This window comes from Gopherus evgoodei, chromosome 11, assembly GCF_007399415.2.
Source record: "Gopherus evgoodei ecotype Sinaloan lineage chromosome 11, rGopEvg1_v1.p, whole genome shotgun sequence".
Taxonomy (NCBI): domain Eukaryota; kingdom Metazoa; phylum Chordata; order Testudines; family Testudinidae; genus Gopherus; species Gopherus evgoodei.
In genome coordinates, this window is record NC_044332.1 from 30,700,248 (window position 1) to 30,716,566 (window position 16,319).

Sequence of the window (16,319 nt, forward strand, 5' to 3'; positions counted from 1 at the left end):
GTCGCACACTGAGCTACCTCTGGTGACATAGAAATTTCACTGGAAAATTTCAGCAATGACCTGTGACAATGATAATGACTGTGTCACTACTAACCCTTCCAGCAGCAGATCTTTCAGTGTAGCTTTCTGGACAATTAACTAGTTTAACACTCAGTTTTATTGGCTTTTGCTAAGACTCAGAACAGAGCCTTCAAGGCGGAAGTTCCTCTAAAAGTGAAGTTGCAACAGGGGAAAGCAGCCTAAATCTATTCTTAGAGGTTTCAGATGAGTAGTTTGTCCTGTATTTACCCTAGTATCACTGAGATTAAAAATTAAAGTTCAGCCGGCAGCAAGTGCATGTAAGATTGATGTACCAAAAATAATGATATGCTAGTATGTGACTGACAGACAAGACACCCAGGCTGCTGGAGCAACTGAAGATTCTGTAGCAATTAAGGTAGTGTTAATCGGCATTTCAGAGTGTGAAAGAACAAGCTGAATAAATTTAACCCAGTTCTAACTAGGCTCAGTAACCTCACTGGGGAATCACTTCTGCATGGGTTCAGGACGGGTACAGCCTTTACATCATCTTTTGAATTTCCTTTTTCTGCAGTGCAGATAGTATTTCTGCAGCCATGTGCCCAGAATTATTTTTTGTAGAAGTTAATACAGTTTATCAAAGGCCTTTACCATTTTTTTCTCTCTTTCTTTTAAAAGCAAGTTTCTATGGTTTTTCTCCCCTACCTATTTGGGTGTCCATTAGCATACAAAAATACCGTACAATTCAAATGGTTTTTAGCCTTGTTTTTTAAAATAATCATTTTAAGAAACTGCCAGATGTAGGAGGGAGATTGTTCTTGGCAGGAAATCCAGCTGGGACAGGAGTTCAACTCAGGTAAACATGAACTCTGGAATCTCTTGATTCAGTACACAAAGCCAGCATGAGTAATCACATCCCAGTCCATTCCCACTTCTTATGTTTCCTTTCTTGGCTGCTCCAGACCACCCTGTCAATCTCTTATGCTATTTGTCCTACACAGAATTGAATCTTGTGGGTTCACTGTGGAATATTTATGGAGTCCTTTTTTAATTTGCTTAAAGTCTGATTCAGGAAAGCACTAAAGCATAGGCTTAAAGTCAATGGGAAGACTTTGCAGCTTAAAGTCAAACACATGCTTAAGTGCTTAGATGCATCAAAACCTAAGTGAATATTATAATGTGAAAGATTTTGTGCTCCACAAAGCAGATGATTCCCTGGCCCCCGTAAATGCATATTGTTTATCATATACATTTCTGTAACAAACATGTCTTTGAATCACAAATAACTAATACTATTTTTATTACAACTCATACAGTATTAATGTAAATTTTAAAAAGAAAAATATAAAGTAGTCAAATTGTATCATTCCTATTTGGTATAGAACTTGTATGTTTCACTACCATTGGGATTTCTAGACCAGAATTCCTTCTTTGAGGTCATATTCATAAATTTGTGTCAGGGATTTAATTTAATGTATCCTGTAAGCAACCAATCCCGAAATTATTTTCAATATTTAGTAAACTTTCATAAAAGAAACCCATAAAAAGAAAGGCTATGTAAGTATGTATCCTAAAAATCTTTATTCTCCAGCAAAATTATCCAAAGGGATAAGCCTTTGTTTAAAGGGGTCTTTGTCAGTTGTACAACAGGGTACAACTTTTTGATTAGAAAAATATGATTAACCTCTTTGTAGTCGTGGGGATTTGTGCTACTCAAGAACACAAAGCACATATATCAGAATAGCAAACAAAGCTCCTTTCTTGATTTGTTTTTGATGCTAAAAAGGTCAGGATTTTGGAGTGTGAGGATTAGCCTCTTGTTTTCTATCCACCAGACTAACATTTGGCACACTTCCATTATCATCTGGACTTGGGATTCAGCTGGAACACCAAAGCATTTTCTCTCTCCTCTTCTGGCACAGACACAGAGTAGGGAAGTCTCTTGCATGTACCTCATGCCAACATGTAACCCTCTGGTCGCTTGGAATGGTCCATCAGGATACAGGGGATAAGAGTAAGGAAAGAAGGTTGATACATAATGAATCAAGGGTGAAGATTTTACAGGAGTCATGAGCATATGTAATCAGTAAGGTGCCATGAGAGGAATTCGATCTCACCAGATGGCTCTTTTCTCCTCAATCTAATGTAGTCAGATTGTTAGAGACAGAGTCTGAGGCAGGAAAAAGAGGGCACCTTCCCTAAACTCCAAAGGAACAAGGTGTTGGGGCAAATCCTTGTAAAGCTTTTAAAGGTGGTATAAAGCTAATCTTTGCTGTCTTCTGATCCAGCCCCCCCTGTGCTAGAATCTCAGCTGGGGTAAATTGGCATAGTTTCATAGACTGAAATGGAACCAAGCTGCTTTATGCCAGCTAAGAATCTGACTCACTGTACAAGTCTGGCCTCAAGCATATTTAAGATACCTAGTAGGTAACCTAACAGCAGCTCTGTCGCAGATGCTAATGGACCAAAGGGGCTGTGAATCTGCAGCCAGGGTTGGGCACAACACAGGAGCATCTGTTGTGCCTTCTCTACACCAGTAGCTGGGAAGGTGAAAGTTAGTATAGGGACCAGATAAAATGACTTTATGGCCAAAATTCACCTTCGGTGCCAGTTAACCATAAAACCAGATTGACTGGCTAATTAATCTAGTTTCGCCAGCATGATTCAGTGGAACTGGATCTTATTGTTGAATATGGTGCTCCATCTGTAATATCTCAGCATTATTTTAACTGCTTAAATACATCTTAATGTTGCCAGTGTTTCAACACAGATATATCTATGCCGCAAACAAAATGTTTCTTGTTAATATTTTAAATTTAGGAATTAAGGAAAACTCACAAAATGAGAAATGCTTGGTTAAAAGGGAAATGTATCAGAATAAACACCCAAGAGATACCCATGAAACTTCCACTGCCACAGCACTTCAGCAATAATGGGATGAGCATGCATCTTCCATGGACCACTCACATAAACCCCAGAAATGAAAGGTGCTTTGGAGCAAGCACGGAGGAAAGGCTAAAAGTTCATGCGAACTAATTAAGATATGAGAATGTAGGTAGGCCTGACATCTTAAGTAATTAAGCACATGAGTGAAGCCTTATTTCTTAGAAGATAGGATTAGGGAGGTAAATGAATTATTATGCTGAAAATGGAAGGTTTGTGCTAAATACAAGTAAATAGGTCAGTAGGCTAAGAATACAAAATGTCTGAGCCAGCTAAGATAAGAGGGAGAACAGCCAGGGAATCCTTTAGTACAAACAAAACAAGAATGGACAAAATAAGTTAAAAATTATGGAGATGGGGTAAAAAGGTAGGTCAAACAAACAATGCTTGGGCAAAGCATGCCATGTAGGAATTAGTAACTAATCCAATCCAAAAATGTGTAATGAACTGCATAGTAAATGCAAAAAATGCAGTTATATAGGATGTATATAAAAGGAAAAGGTTTCTGTGTAATTTTCGAATTGTGATATACTCTGCATCACACACACAGCACACACACGTACTCAAGTCCCATCAGCTCAGTGTAGCGTTACTGTCTGCCAAATAAAGATATCTGAGTGACAAAATCTGGAGTCAAACTCAGTTCTTGGGAAGCCAAGTAGGAAAAGGTCTCAGAGGGAATCCCAACAAGACAGAAACAAAAAGGCACAAGCCACAGTGAAAGAAAGTTGGAAGAAATAAAGCTAGAAGGGACACATAAAGAAACATATATATATATATATATATATATATATATATATATATATATATATATATATATATATATATATATATATATATATATATATATATATATATATATAATATCATATATTTTTCTTTTTGTTGGTAAGTACTAAAGCAGAAATAAATGAGCCAAATTGAGTGTCAAATAACAGTCCCAAATCCTCTCCAGAAACTGTGAGCCAAATATGAAATGACAAGTATTGCAAGATTCCCATTCCTGCAGTCATTTCCAAAATGAATACACTAGGAATACCAGTGGGTGGGCAGCTATGCAGTTACTTAGATTTCATTAGGTTCTGTCCTCTGAAAACTTATAGAATTTAATAGAGAATTACTGCCATAAGCTTTTAAATCATCCAATATCATTTTATAGTAAAATGTATTTACTATTCAATTAAATAGGATGGTGGAAAGTCTTATGGAAAGGCTACAGTTTTCTATTAAACTTCAACTTTTCAAGAAGGTTAGTTTTATTAAAATATCACCATGTTGAGTTTTTCCATAAGAAGGTATATTTTTGGTCAGAACTTTAATGCTAGATTAACTGAGCATCAAAACAATGAACAACAAATTAGTCTCCAAGCGATCATTGAGTGTTTTCTCTGTCACAGTTTGCATCACTCGGCTTCTCATTACGACAACTGCCTGGTGCAATCAACAGACTCCAAGAAATCAGCATCATTTTGCACAAAAGTGAGCTGGAGAAAGGGAAACAGACAAACTTGGCAGAGAAGCAAATTACTTTTAAAGGCAATTTTCATGTTTGTTCAGATTGTACTGATATAAGTAAAATTACAAATAGGTCCTAATTCTCAGTTCAGTGTACTATATATCCATCTTAGAAAAGATGTCTCATCTTTCTTGTATTGGAAAATACCTACAGTGGATGATTCTATGCCTGATTGCAGAGCAAAGCTACTCGTAAATGTTAGCTTACACAGGAAAAATTAATTCAGTAGTGCGTTTGAGTAATACATTAGAACCAATAGCAAGAGAAAGTGTTGAACTGGCTGTTAATGAAATAAGTCAGGAGCTGTACAGTCACAATAAATCTTTCCTGAAGAGTACAGATCACATGCTGAAAACTGCTGATTCTGCCATAATAGAGGCTCAACTTAAATGTATACGCCCAAATTAAAAAACATAGTAAGAGAAACAAAAAAAGAGCCACCATGGTTAAACAAAGTAAAAGAAACAGTGAGAGGCAAAAAGGCACCCTTTAAAAAGTGGAAGTTAAATCCTAGTGAGGAAAATAGAAAGGAACATAAACACTGGCAATTGAAATGTAAAAATACAATTAGGAAGGCCAAAATAGAATTTGAGGAACAGTTAGCCAAAGACTCAAAAAGTAATAGCAATGTTTTTTAAGTACATCAGAAGCAGGAAGTCTGCTAAACAACCGGTGGGGCCACTGGATGATGGAGGTGCTAAAGGAGCACTCAAGGATGATAAGGACATTGCGGAGAAACTAAATGCCCACATCTTGAATACTCTGCAGACGTGGTCGCCCCATCTCAAAAAAGATATATTGGATTTGGAAAAGGTTCAGAAAATGGGCAACAAATGGCTTCGCTATGAGGAGAGATTAATAAGCCTGGGACTTTTCAGCTTGGAAAAGAGATGGCTAAAGGGAGATATGATTGAGGTCTATAAAACCGTGACTGGTGTAGAGAAAGTAGATAAGGAAGTGTTATTTATTCCTTCTCATAACACAAGAACTAGGGGTCACCAAATGAAATTAATAGACAGCAGGTTGAAAACAAATAAAAGGAAGTATTTCTTCCCACGAAGCATAGTCAATCTGTGGAACTCTTTGCCAGAGGATGTTGTGAAGGACAAGACCATAACAGAGTTCAAAAAAGAACTAGATAACTTCATGGAGGATAGGTCCATTAAAGGCTATTAACCAGGATGGGCATGGATGGTGTCCCTAGCCTCTGTTTGCCAGAAGCTGGGAATGGGCGATATGGGATGGATCACTTGATGATTACCTGTTCTCTTCATTCCCTCTGGGGCACCTGGCATTGGCCACTGTCAGAAGACAGGATACTGAGCTAGATGGACCTTTGTTCTCACCCAGTAGAGCCATTCTTATGTTCTGGCTTGAAACTTGCAATCAATGTGGGGAAGTAGACTGTAGTGAAACAGTCTGATGTTACCATCCAGAAACAGGGGCGGCTCTAGGCATTTTGCCGTCCCAAGCACGGCAGGCAGGCTGCCTTCGGTGGCTTGCCTGCGGGAGGTCCAGAAGCCACGGGACCAGTGGACCTCCCGCAGGCAAGCCGCCGAAGGCACCCTGCCTGCTGCCCCTGCAGTGCCGGCAAAGTGACCCCCAGGGGCTTGCCACCCCAAGCACGCGCTTGGCGTGCTGGGGCCTGGAGCCGCCCCTGTCCAGAAAATAGAAAGGTTGTGGGGTTATACATAAGTGTAGAGAGGTTTGGCCAGGGCTCATCCATCTCCGGGGTGGTGGGGAACCACACCATCTCACTACTTCCTTCCAGTTGCCTGGCCACGGGAGTCTTTATCAGAATTTATCTAGCAGGTCCAGGCCCAGGGTCAGGGTGGGGCAGCAAGGAGTCAATGTCTCAGGCCCTCAGGCAGGGGCTGAGCAAAGGCAAGTAAACAACAAGCCCAGGCTCTTGGCTCAGAAAGGCCTCGAAGAGGGGGAGACTGCCACCCAGAAACTGGGTGGCAGGGGGGATGCAGGCTCATCCACTCCACTGCGTCCCAGCCCAGGGCACTAGCAGCGGCTGAAGGCCTGCTGCTGAGTCAGTGGGGATACTGGCTGCAACACACTGACATAGATGCTCACAGTGCTGCAGCCAGACTAGGGTCGGCTGCCCCCGGGCTACTTCCAAACTCCCCTTCTGGAGGTACCGGGGTCCGGATGGTGTCCTCCAGAGGGGGTCCAGCACCATGGGCTCCTCTGGGTAACTGGCCAGGGCAGGCTGGGCAGCTCCTCTGGGCTCTGGGCAGCCTCGGGTGTCGGCAGGTCAAGCCAGTCCTCGGATCCACTGTAGGTCACCAGGGTCTCCCAACTGACAGCTAGGCCGGAGGCATCTGACCTCTCCAGCGGCTGCTCCTCCAGTGAGTTCTGGGGTCAGGCTTTTATACTTTCTGTCCTGCACCTTGACCTCTGGGGGGCGGGCACAGGACTCGCTGGCTCTGCCCACTCTGATGTGGGAGGGGCTCATCCCTCTCCAGGGTGGCCGGGAACCACACCATCTCAGGTACAAGCTTTTGCTAACAGGAATGGCCAGAAATATATTAAAGTGAAAGATAGTCACTTCACTGTGTATTTGTTGTCTCCGAAGAATATTTTTTTTTCAAATGATGCTGTCTGGATTACCCCAGGGGAAGAAGGAAAATGCATCCCAGTGGAACTTCATACTGATTCTGTTGTGCTGATAGTTTTGCTTTAAAAGTCCAAAATGAAATTATGGCACGATGCTTTCAAAAGAACAAATATGTCAAAGACTGCCCAGAAAGAGACGTTATTGTTGAGATGAAGTGCAATAAAAACCGGTGCCAGAAATTTAGCACTTATCATGAGCACCTCTGTAACTGAAGAGCCATGGAAAGTTATGGTGCTATAAATATGTTTATTATTAATCACATTCAAGAGGAACAAATTGTTTAATACTGAACTAAAAAAAGACTATTAAAATTATGTCTGAAGTCAACACTTCAATGGTGTTTTCTTATAAGATATTCTGTTAATATACTATATACTTATATACTAAATGTGTGTATGGTGATTCACAGAGCAAATAAAGATTGAGTCCCTTCCTGAACAGTTTTCTTACTGAGGCCCCAATTCAGTTTGTTGCCTGAGATGAACTGCTGCATCCAGGCAAAGCCCCATGAAGTAGCCCACCTGCAGGTAGTGTATTGCAGGTGGATAAGAAGACTAGGAGAAAATTGCTATGTCAGGAGATGGGGACAAACTGAATTTGAGCACAGTAGGGTTATGTGGTCACATAAGAAGCTAGCATGTATTTATAGATAGATGAACTTTTATTTAGTTAAATTTGGTTAAACTGATTTCAGCATAGCTTATAAGCAACCTTGAAGGAATAGGTTATAAGAGGGAACTTAAAGGAAAGGAGGAGGTTAACTGGAGGTGGAAGGAAGTTTGGAAATGGACCTGGAAGAAGAACATAAGGGGGCATTAAGATAAGTGATTTTCCCCATTTTTCCAGTTTTTAATGTCCTATCTCTTTTTAAGTGGCTGGTCCCCACAGAGGATAAGAGCCTCTGGTTATTGTTACTACTGTAGATCAAGTGGTAGAGGCTTTGCTTTTGACAATCTCAGCTGCAATTCTTGCTGATAACCGTGGTGGAAATTGTTACATTCAGATTCTGTCTATGAATTGGTTAATCATGGTTTTCCCAGATTCATTTTTTGTTCAAAATTGTCTGACCAATAGTTTGCACACAGAGATTTGGGCCTATGTATTCACAAACTTTTCATAAAGTCCCAGTTTTTGATCCCTTATTAGATGACCTAAAGTGAGTAATTCTGAGGTGAATGTTTGTACATGATTACAAATGAAAGTTTTCTCCCTGCACTGTTCATGTAAACAAGAGATTTGCATGAGTGTTCATGGTTGAACAGACATGATCAGATCAAGTGACAATTTGGCTGTGAACACCAACGAGATGCTTGCGAAAGAACCTGCAAAGAATCCTAAAGACCTGAGTGTTTGGTTCAGTCTTCTTGCTGACCTTGACCTGTTATTCAATCCTGCTGCTGTTTGGAAAACAGATAAAGAATATAATTCAAATGTACTACTTTGATGCAAATATTTTTACAAAGCTGACAGTCATAAGAATGAAATGTACCTAATAACACATACTGTAACTGGAGAATCTTTCCAGGGCTGTAGGCTTCTTGAGCATATATTAGCATAATGTTTTTTCTGTTGAAATATGAAGTATATTTAGCATTTTTTCCAATGAGTAACATTGACAAATTCAGTTACCTTAAACTACAGACCTTAGCATCCAAGAATTTGTTTTATAGAAAACAAGCAGAAGGATTTGCAAGGTCTACCCAGCTTTTCTCAACACTGTGACATAACATTAAGTCAACGGAGGTATTCTCGTTTTAGCAGATCTCTGTGTATTATTCTTTGTTTAGCACATTGTAGTCCAGTGATTATTTCAAAGAGGGAGATTCAATTCTACCTTAAATCTATGCACTGAGAATCTTTCCATTGACTTCCTCTAAAGGGCCCAGGGCTCCAGCTGCTGCTGGGAGCCCCAGGTCTTTAAACTGCTGCCAGGGGAAGCTGATCTGTCCTGGTACGGCGCATCGGCCGGTACGCCATACGGGGGCATACCGGCTTACTTTCACCTCTGGGTGAAATCCTCACTCCACTGAAGTCAATGGGTATTTTGCCATTGTCTTCAGTGGGGCCAGGAATCCCCCCTGCCAATGTACTTAGCATGTTACAGTAGCACAGCTATAGCAGGCCTTTCCATGTAAATAGAGCTGAAACCAGTGTAAAAATATTTGCAATATTTTTCTAGTGTAGACAAGACCTAGGGATGGTGCAATAGCAATTTTTTCCATGTTCTCCCCAATGCAGGGCTTTGGCTAAATGCCACAGTCTCATTCTAGAGATGAGCCTCTTGCTATTTATTTTAAAATATATATATATCTTTCTTTCTATTGCAGAATTCCCAGTGAAGAAAACCCGTGGAAGATTTGGAAAAGGTAATCTTCATATTGTAATTACTTAGCGGTGTCGTATTTGGAGGCAACAGGGAATGAGCTTTTTATGGTAGGTCCCCCTGTTGCAGTGCTCCAGAATACCTTCTGATATTGAGCAACTTCAGGCTTAAATGATGTCAGAGTTCACTATTCTTCTTCCCCTGTATTCACTGAGAGTATCTGGGATGACAGTGATTACCAAACCGATAGCAAGCAATCCCTCCTCTCCAAAATAAAAATGTTAAGCATTTTTCTTTCCATTCCTTCAGTAACGAGGAAAGGGGGACTCTAACTGATTCTTCAAGAGTTACGAGGACCTTAAATTCAGAAAGGAGTCTGAGATGAAGGAATTGCCTTTTCCAGGTGTCATAACATTTCTTCCCAGATCTGGACCTTAGCGTCCAAAATATGGGTGTTAGCATGAAAACCTCCAAGCTTAGTTACCAGCTTGGACCTGGTATTTGCTGCCACCAGCTAGGAATTATACAGTGCCTAGCTCACTGTGGTCTCCCCAAAACCTTCCCTGGGGGACCCCCAGACTCAGATGCCTTGAGTCTTACAACAAAGGGAAATAACCTCCTCCCCTTGTTTCCTTGTTACTTCCTCCCAGGCTCCCCTCCCTGGACGACCCTAGGAGATTCCCTGCTTCCAGTCCTGGAAACACAAGTACAAAGAGATCTAATCTCTCTCCCCCTCACCCAGAGGATATGCAAAGTCAGGCTTAGTAAATCTAACACAAAGAGATTTTTCCCCCTGACTTCTTCCTCCCACAAATTCCTGGTGAGCTGCAGACTCAATTCCCTGGAGTCCCCACTAAAGAAAAACTCCAACAGGTCTTAAAAAGAAAGCTTTATATAAAAAGAAAGAAAAAGGACATTAAAAATAGGCTCTGTATCAAGGTGACAATATACAGGGTCAATTGCTTAAAGGAAAAAAATGAATAAACAGCCTTATCCAAAAAGAATACAATTTAAAACATTCCAGCAACTACACACATGTAAATACAAAAGAAAACAATATAAATCTATTGTCTTACTATCCTTGTACTTACAACTTGGAAACAGAAGATTAGAAAGCCAGGAGATAAAAAAATCACTCTCAGAGCCGAGAGGGCACAGACACAAGACAAAGAACAAAGAACTCACACCCCAAAACTTCCCTCCACCCAGATTTGAAAAAGTCTTGTTTCCTGATTGGTCCTCTGGTCAGGTTTTTCAGGTTACTGTTATTACCCTTTTACAGGTAAAAGAACATTAACCCTTAGCTATCTGTTTATGACACGCCCCCCAAATTGCAGACAGTGGGGAACCTCACTGGTGGCGATTTCCTCCTAGAACTGTAAAATAAACAGATTAATGCAACACATGCACCTTTACATATACCACTAAGTATATAACTAACAGACTTTTACATTTTAAGAACACTTTTTAACTACTGGATTCTGGGAAACTTTCACAAGAGAGAGCATCAGCTACTTTGTTAGAAGCTCCTGAAATGTGCTGAATTTCAAAATCAAAATCTTGGAGAGCTAAACTCCAACGAAGAAGTTTCTTGTTGTTCCCCTTGGCAGTATGAAGCCACTTTAGCGCAGCATGGTCAGTTTGTAGCTGGAACCGCCGTCCCCAAACATATGGGCGTAGCTTTTCCAGGGCGTACACAATGGCGTAGCATTCCTTTTCACTGACTGACCAGTGACTTTCCCTCTCAGACAGTTTCTTGCTGAAAAACACGACAGGATGGAAGTTGTGATCCGTTGCTTCCTGCATGAGAACTGCTCCTATACCACTCTCAGATGCATCTGTGGTTACAAGGAATGGCTTGTCAAAGTCCGGGGCCCTGAGCACAGGGTCAGACATGAGCGTCGCCTTAAGTTGGGTAAAGGCCTTTTGACACTCATCAGTCCACTTAACTGTATTTGGCTGGGTCTTTTTGGTCAGGTCGGTCAGTGGGGCAGTGACTTGGCTGTAGTGTGGTACAAATCGCCTGTAGTACCCGGCCAAGCCTAAGAAGGAATGGACCTGTTTCTTTGACTTTGGGACAGGCCACTTTTGGATAGCATCCACCTTGGCCTGTAGGGGGTTTATGGTTCCTCGACCCACCTGGTGTCCCAGGTAAGTCACTCTGTTTTGGCCTATTTGACACTTTTTGGCCTTAACAGTTAGTCCAGCCTGCCTGATGCACTCAAAGACCTTTTCCAGGTATAGTAGGTGTTCGGGCCAGGAGTCAGAAAAAATGGCCACATCATCGAGGTAGGCAACTGCATATTCAGCCAGTCCTGCTAGTAGACCATCTACCAGCCTCTGGAAGGTGGCGGGTGCATTTCGAAGCCTGAAAGGAAGGACATTAAATTCATACACCCCCGCATGAGTGACGAATGCTGACCTTTCCTTGGCAGGTTCGTCTAGCGGTACTTGCCAGTACCCTTTGGTTAAGTCTATTGTAGAGATGAACTGGGCACATCCCAACTTCTCCAATAGCTCATCGGTGTGTGGCATTGGATAGTTGTCCGGACGACTCACAGCATTTAGCTTACGGTAGTCCACGCAAAAGCGTATTTCCCCATCTAGTTTGGGTACCAGAACTACTGGAGATGCCCATGCACTGGTAGATGAGCGGATTATACCCATCTGTAGCATGTTCTGGATATCCCGTTCTATAGCAGCTTGGGAGTGAGGAGACTTCCGGTAGGGTGGGGTTCTAATTGGGTGAGCACTAACTGTGTCAATGGAGTGGTATGCCCGTTCAGTCCGTCCTGGGGTGGCTGAGAACAATGGGGCAAAGCTAGTGCACAGCTCCTTGATTAGTCGCTGCTGCAGATGTTCCAGGGTGGTTGAGAGGTTCACCTCTTCCACACCACCGTCTTTTTTCCCGTCGTAGTAGACACCTTCAGGCTACTCAGCATCATCTCCCTGGACTGTAAACTGACAAACCTGTAAGTCTCTGGAATAGAAAGGCTTGAGAGAATTAACATGGTACACTCTGGGCTTTAGGGAGGAATTGGGAAATGTTATGAAGTAGTTCACAGTTCCCAGGCGCTCTTGGACTGTGAACGGCCCTTCCCATGATGCTTCCATCTTATGGGCCTGTTGCGCCTTCAAGACCATAACCTGGTCTCCTACCTTGAATGAACGCTGTCTGGTATGTTTGTCATACCAGGCCTTTTGCTCTTCCTGAGCATCCTTTAGGTTTTCTTTAGCAAGGGCTAAAGAGTGTCGGAGGGTGTTTTGTAGGTTGCTTACAAAGTCCAGAATGTTAGTCCCTGGAGAAGGCATAAACCCCTCCCATTGCTGCTTCACCAACTGTAATGGCCCCTTAACCTCATGGCCATACACAAGTTCAAATGGTGAAAACCCTAAACTGGGATGTGGTACAGCCCTGTAGGCAAACAGCAACTGCTGCAACACTAGGTCCCAATTATTGGAGTGTTCGTTGACAAATTTATGTATCATGGCCCCCAAAGTTCCATTAAACCTTTCCACCAGGCCATTGGTTTGATGGTGGTACGGGGTGGCAACCAAGTGGTTCACCCCATGAGTTTCCCACAGTTTTTGCATGGTCTCTGCCAGGAAATTAGATCCTGAATCTGTAAGGATGTCGGAGGGCCCACCTACCCTGGCAAAAATGTCTGTTAAGGCCTGACACACAGCATTAGCCTTGGTGTTGCCTAGAGCTACTGCTTCCGGCCATCAGGTAGCAAAGTCCACGAAAGTCAGTACGTACTGCTTTCCTCTGGGTGTCTTTTTTGGGAAAGGGCCCAGAATATCTACAGCTACTCACTGAAATGGGACCTTAATTATGGGGTGTGGCTGGAGGGGGGCCTTGACCTGGTCTTGGGGCTTTCTCACTCTTTGGCATACCTCACAAGACTGGACATACTTGGCAACATCCTTGCCCATCCTCTCCCAGTGGAAGGACTTCCCCAATCTGTCTTTGGTTCTGTTCACCCCAGCATGGCCATTGGGATGATCATGGGGGCTAAGCTTAAGAGCTTCCCCCGGTACTTAGTTGGAACCACCAACTGTTTTTGCGGCTGCCATTCTTCCCAGTGTCCACCAGAAAGAATCTCCTTGTATAAAAGTCCTTGGTCTATAACAAACCGGGATCAGTGAGAAGAGCTGAGAGGCGGTGGGGTGCTCCGTGCCACCACCCAAGCTTTCTGAAGGTTGTCATCTGCTTCCTACTCAGTCTGGAACTGTTCCCTTGAGGCTGGGGTCACTAGTTCTTCCTCAGATTGGGGACTTCGACTTGGTCCCTCTGGAAGCGATGTAGGTGATGGGGTTGTTTCCGTTGCTGGTGAACCGCTCTCCGCTGGTGCACCTGAGGGTATTTCAGGCTCTGGCTGAGCCTTTTGGGTATGGCTGTCTGTTGCTTCTGCCAGTTCTGGCTTGCTGGCACCCTCTGGTGTTGAGTTTGAAGCTGTGGTTGCAATTGCTGGTGCTGGTTGCTGTTCCAGTTCTGGGCCTGGGACTGGAGGTGCTGTGGCTGTTTCAGTGGTTGGCATGGAATCCGGGTCCACTACCTCTGTCTGGGTCTCTGGTAACACAGACAGGGCGTCTGTGGACGGCTCAGGAACAGGAAGGGGTCTGGAAGCTTGCCGGGTTTGGCTACGTGTAACCATTCCCACTCGCTTGGCCCGCTTCACCTGGTTGGCCAAGTCTTCCCCCAGTAGCATGGGGATGGAATAATTGTCATAGACTGCAAAATTCCACATTCCTGACCAGCCTTTGTACTGGACAGGCAGTTTAGCTGTCGGCAAGTCTACAGCTTGTAACATGAAGGGGTAAATTGTCACTTGGTCCTTTGGGTTGATGAATTTGGGGTCGACGAAGGATTGGTGGATAGCTGACACTTGTGCCCCCATGTCTCTCCACGCGGTAACCTTCTTTCCGCCCACTCTCAAATTTTCCCTTCGCTCCAAGGGTATTTGAGAGGCATCTGGGCCTGGGGATCTTTGGTGTGATGGCGGTGTAATGAACTGCACTCGGTTGGGGTTCTTTGGGCAGCTGGCCTTGATATGTCCCAGTTCATTACACTTAAAGCATCTTCCAGCTGACTGGTCACTGGGTCGAGGTGGGTTACTGGAGACTGATGAGGTGGAAGAATAGGGTGTCTGTGGCTTTCCTTGGGTTGTAGGTGGGGTCTTTGGCTGCCCTCGGTTGTAGGGTTTATTGTTGCTGTGCCCTCTGGGGTATTCGTTCCCCTTGACAGTAGCTTTCTTGCTTTCTGCCACTTCCATCCATCTGGCTCCAATCTCCCCCACCTCAGTGAGATTTTTGGGTTTTCCATCTTGTATGTACCATGTTATGTCCTCAGGAACACCATCCAAGAACTGTTCCATTTGTATGAGGAGGTGCAGTTCGTCTATGGATTTAACATTGGCTCCTGATATCCAGGCCTCATAATTCTTTCCAACGTAGTAGGCATGTTTGGGAAATGATACATCTGGTTTCCACTTTTGGGTTCTGAAACGCCGACGGGCATGATCTGGGGTTATCCCCATTCTGTATCTGGCCTTGGTTTGAAAAAGTTTATAGTCGTTCTTTTTCTCCTTAGGCATTTCAGCTGCCACCTCTGCTAAAGGTCCACTGAGCTGTGGCCTCAATTCTACCATGTACTGGTCTTCAGGGATGCTGTACCCAAGACAGGCCCTTTCAAAATTTTCTAAGAAGGCCTCAGTGTCATCACCTGCCTTGTAGGTGGGAAATTTCTTGGGATGTGGAACCATAATTGGCGAAAGGTTGTTAGGATTGGCTGGAGCATGCTGCCCAGCCTGCGCTAACTCCAGTTCATGTTTTCTCTGTTTTTCCCTCTCTTACCTTTCTTGTTGTTGTTTTTCCATTTCTTGGCGGTAGGCTGCCTCTTCTTCTGCTTGCTTCATTTTGTGAGCCGCCTCTTCTTCTTGTAGTTTTCTGTGGTGGGCTGCATTTTTGGCGTCTTCTTGTTTTTGTAGCCTTTCCATCTCTTGTTTGTGAGTTGCCTCATCTCTGGCCATTTGTGTTCTTAGTAGTGCTATCTGTTTTTCCATTGCTTCCAGCTGTACTGCTTTTGGTTTTCGTGACATTCTGGTTCCTGTTTTCTGGTGTTGGGGTGCCCTCCGGTGTTTATTGTCTGAACTGCAGGTTCTCTGTTGCCTCCTGGGGTCTGCCTAGCAACAGTGCCTTTTTCCCTTTCTTCCTCTAGCTAATCTTTTAAATGTAAAGTAAACCAGAAAAAATCACTTTATTTGCATGTGTATTGTGGTGGGTACTTGACTCTCAATGGGAGTGCTATAGTCTAACAAAAGACCCTATGTCACAGCTTAATGGTTCCTTGCTTAATATACAAGCCAAAAACTGCAAGAGAGAGCAGAAAAAAAATTCTCTCTGGTTCCTTTTAAAACCAAACCCTCTCTGCTTAAAAGCCCCTAGCAGAGAAAAGAAAACAAAGGGGAATAAACCATTTCCCTTCCCCCTCCTCCCCTCCAGGTGTTCCCTCCCTGGGTTCCTGGAGAGATATACAGAAACAAGCTCCGTGAATCTAAACAGAGGGATTCCACCCTCCCACCAATTCCCTGGTGAGCTGCAGACTCAATTCCCTGGAGTCCCCACTAAAGAAAAACTCCAACAGGTCTTAAAAAGAAAGCTTTATATAAAAAGAAAGAAAAAGGACATTAAAAATAGGCTCTGTATCAAGGTGACAATATACAGGGTCAATTGCTTAAAGGAAAAAAATGAATAAACAGCCTTATCCAAAAAGAATACAGTTTAAAACATTCCAGCAACTACACACATGTAAATACAAAAGAAAACAATATAAACCTATTGTCTTACTATCCTTGTACTTACAACTTGGAAACAGAAGATTAGAAAGCCAG

General features: G+C 43.1%; 1 protein-coding gene across 4 annotated transcripts in view; it reads left to right on the top strand.

Moving 5' to 3' along the window:
• TFPI (tissue factor pathway inhibitor) overlaps positions 1-16,319 on the top strand; it is a 55,755-nt gene that overhangs the window by 24,813 nt on the left and 14,623 nt on the right. For all 4 annotated transcript variants that reach the window (XM_030580571.1, XM_030580570.1, XM_030580572.1 and 1 more), the window contains exon 4: positions 9,431-9,469. In XM_030580571.1, the coding sequence (XP_030436431.1) occupies positions 9,431-9,469 (39 nt within the window). The remainder of the gene's footprint in view (positions 1-9,430; positions 9,470-16,319) is intronic.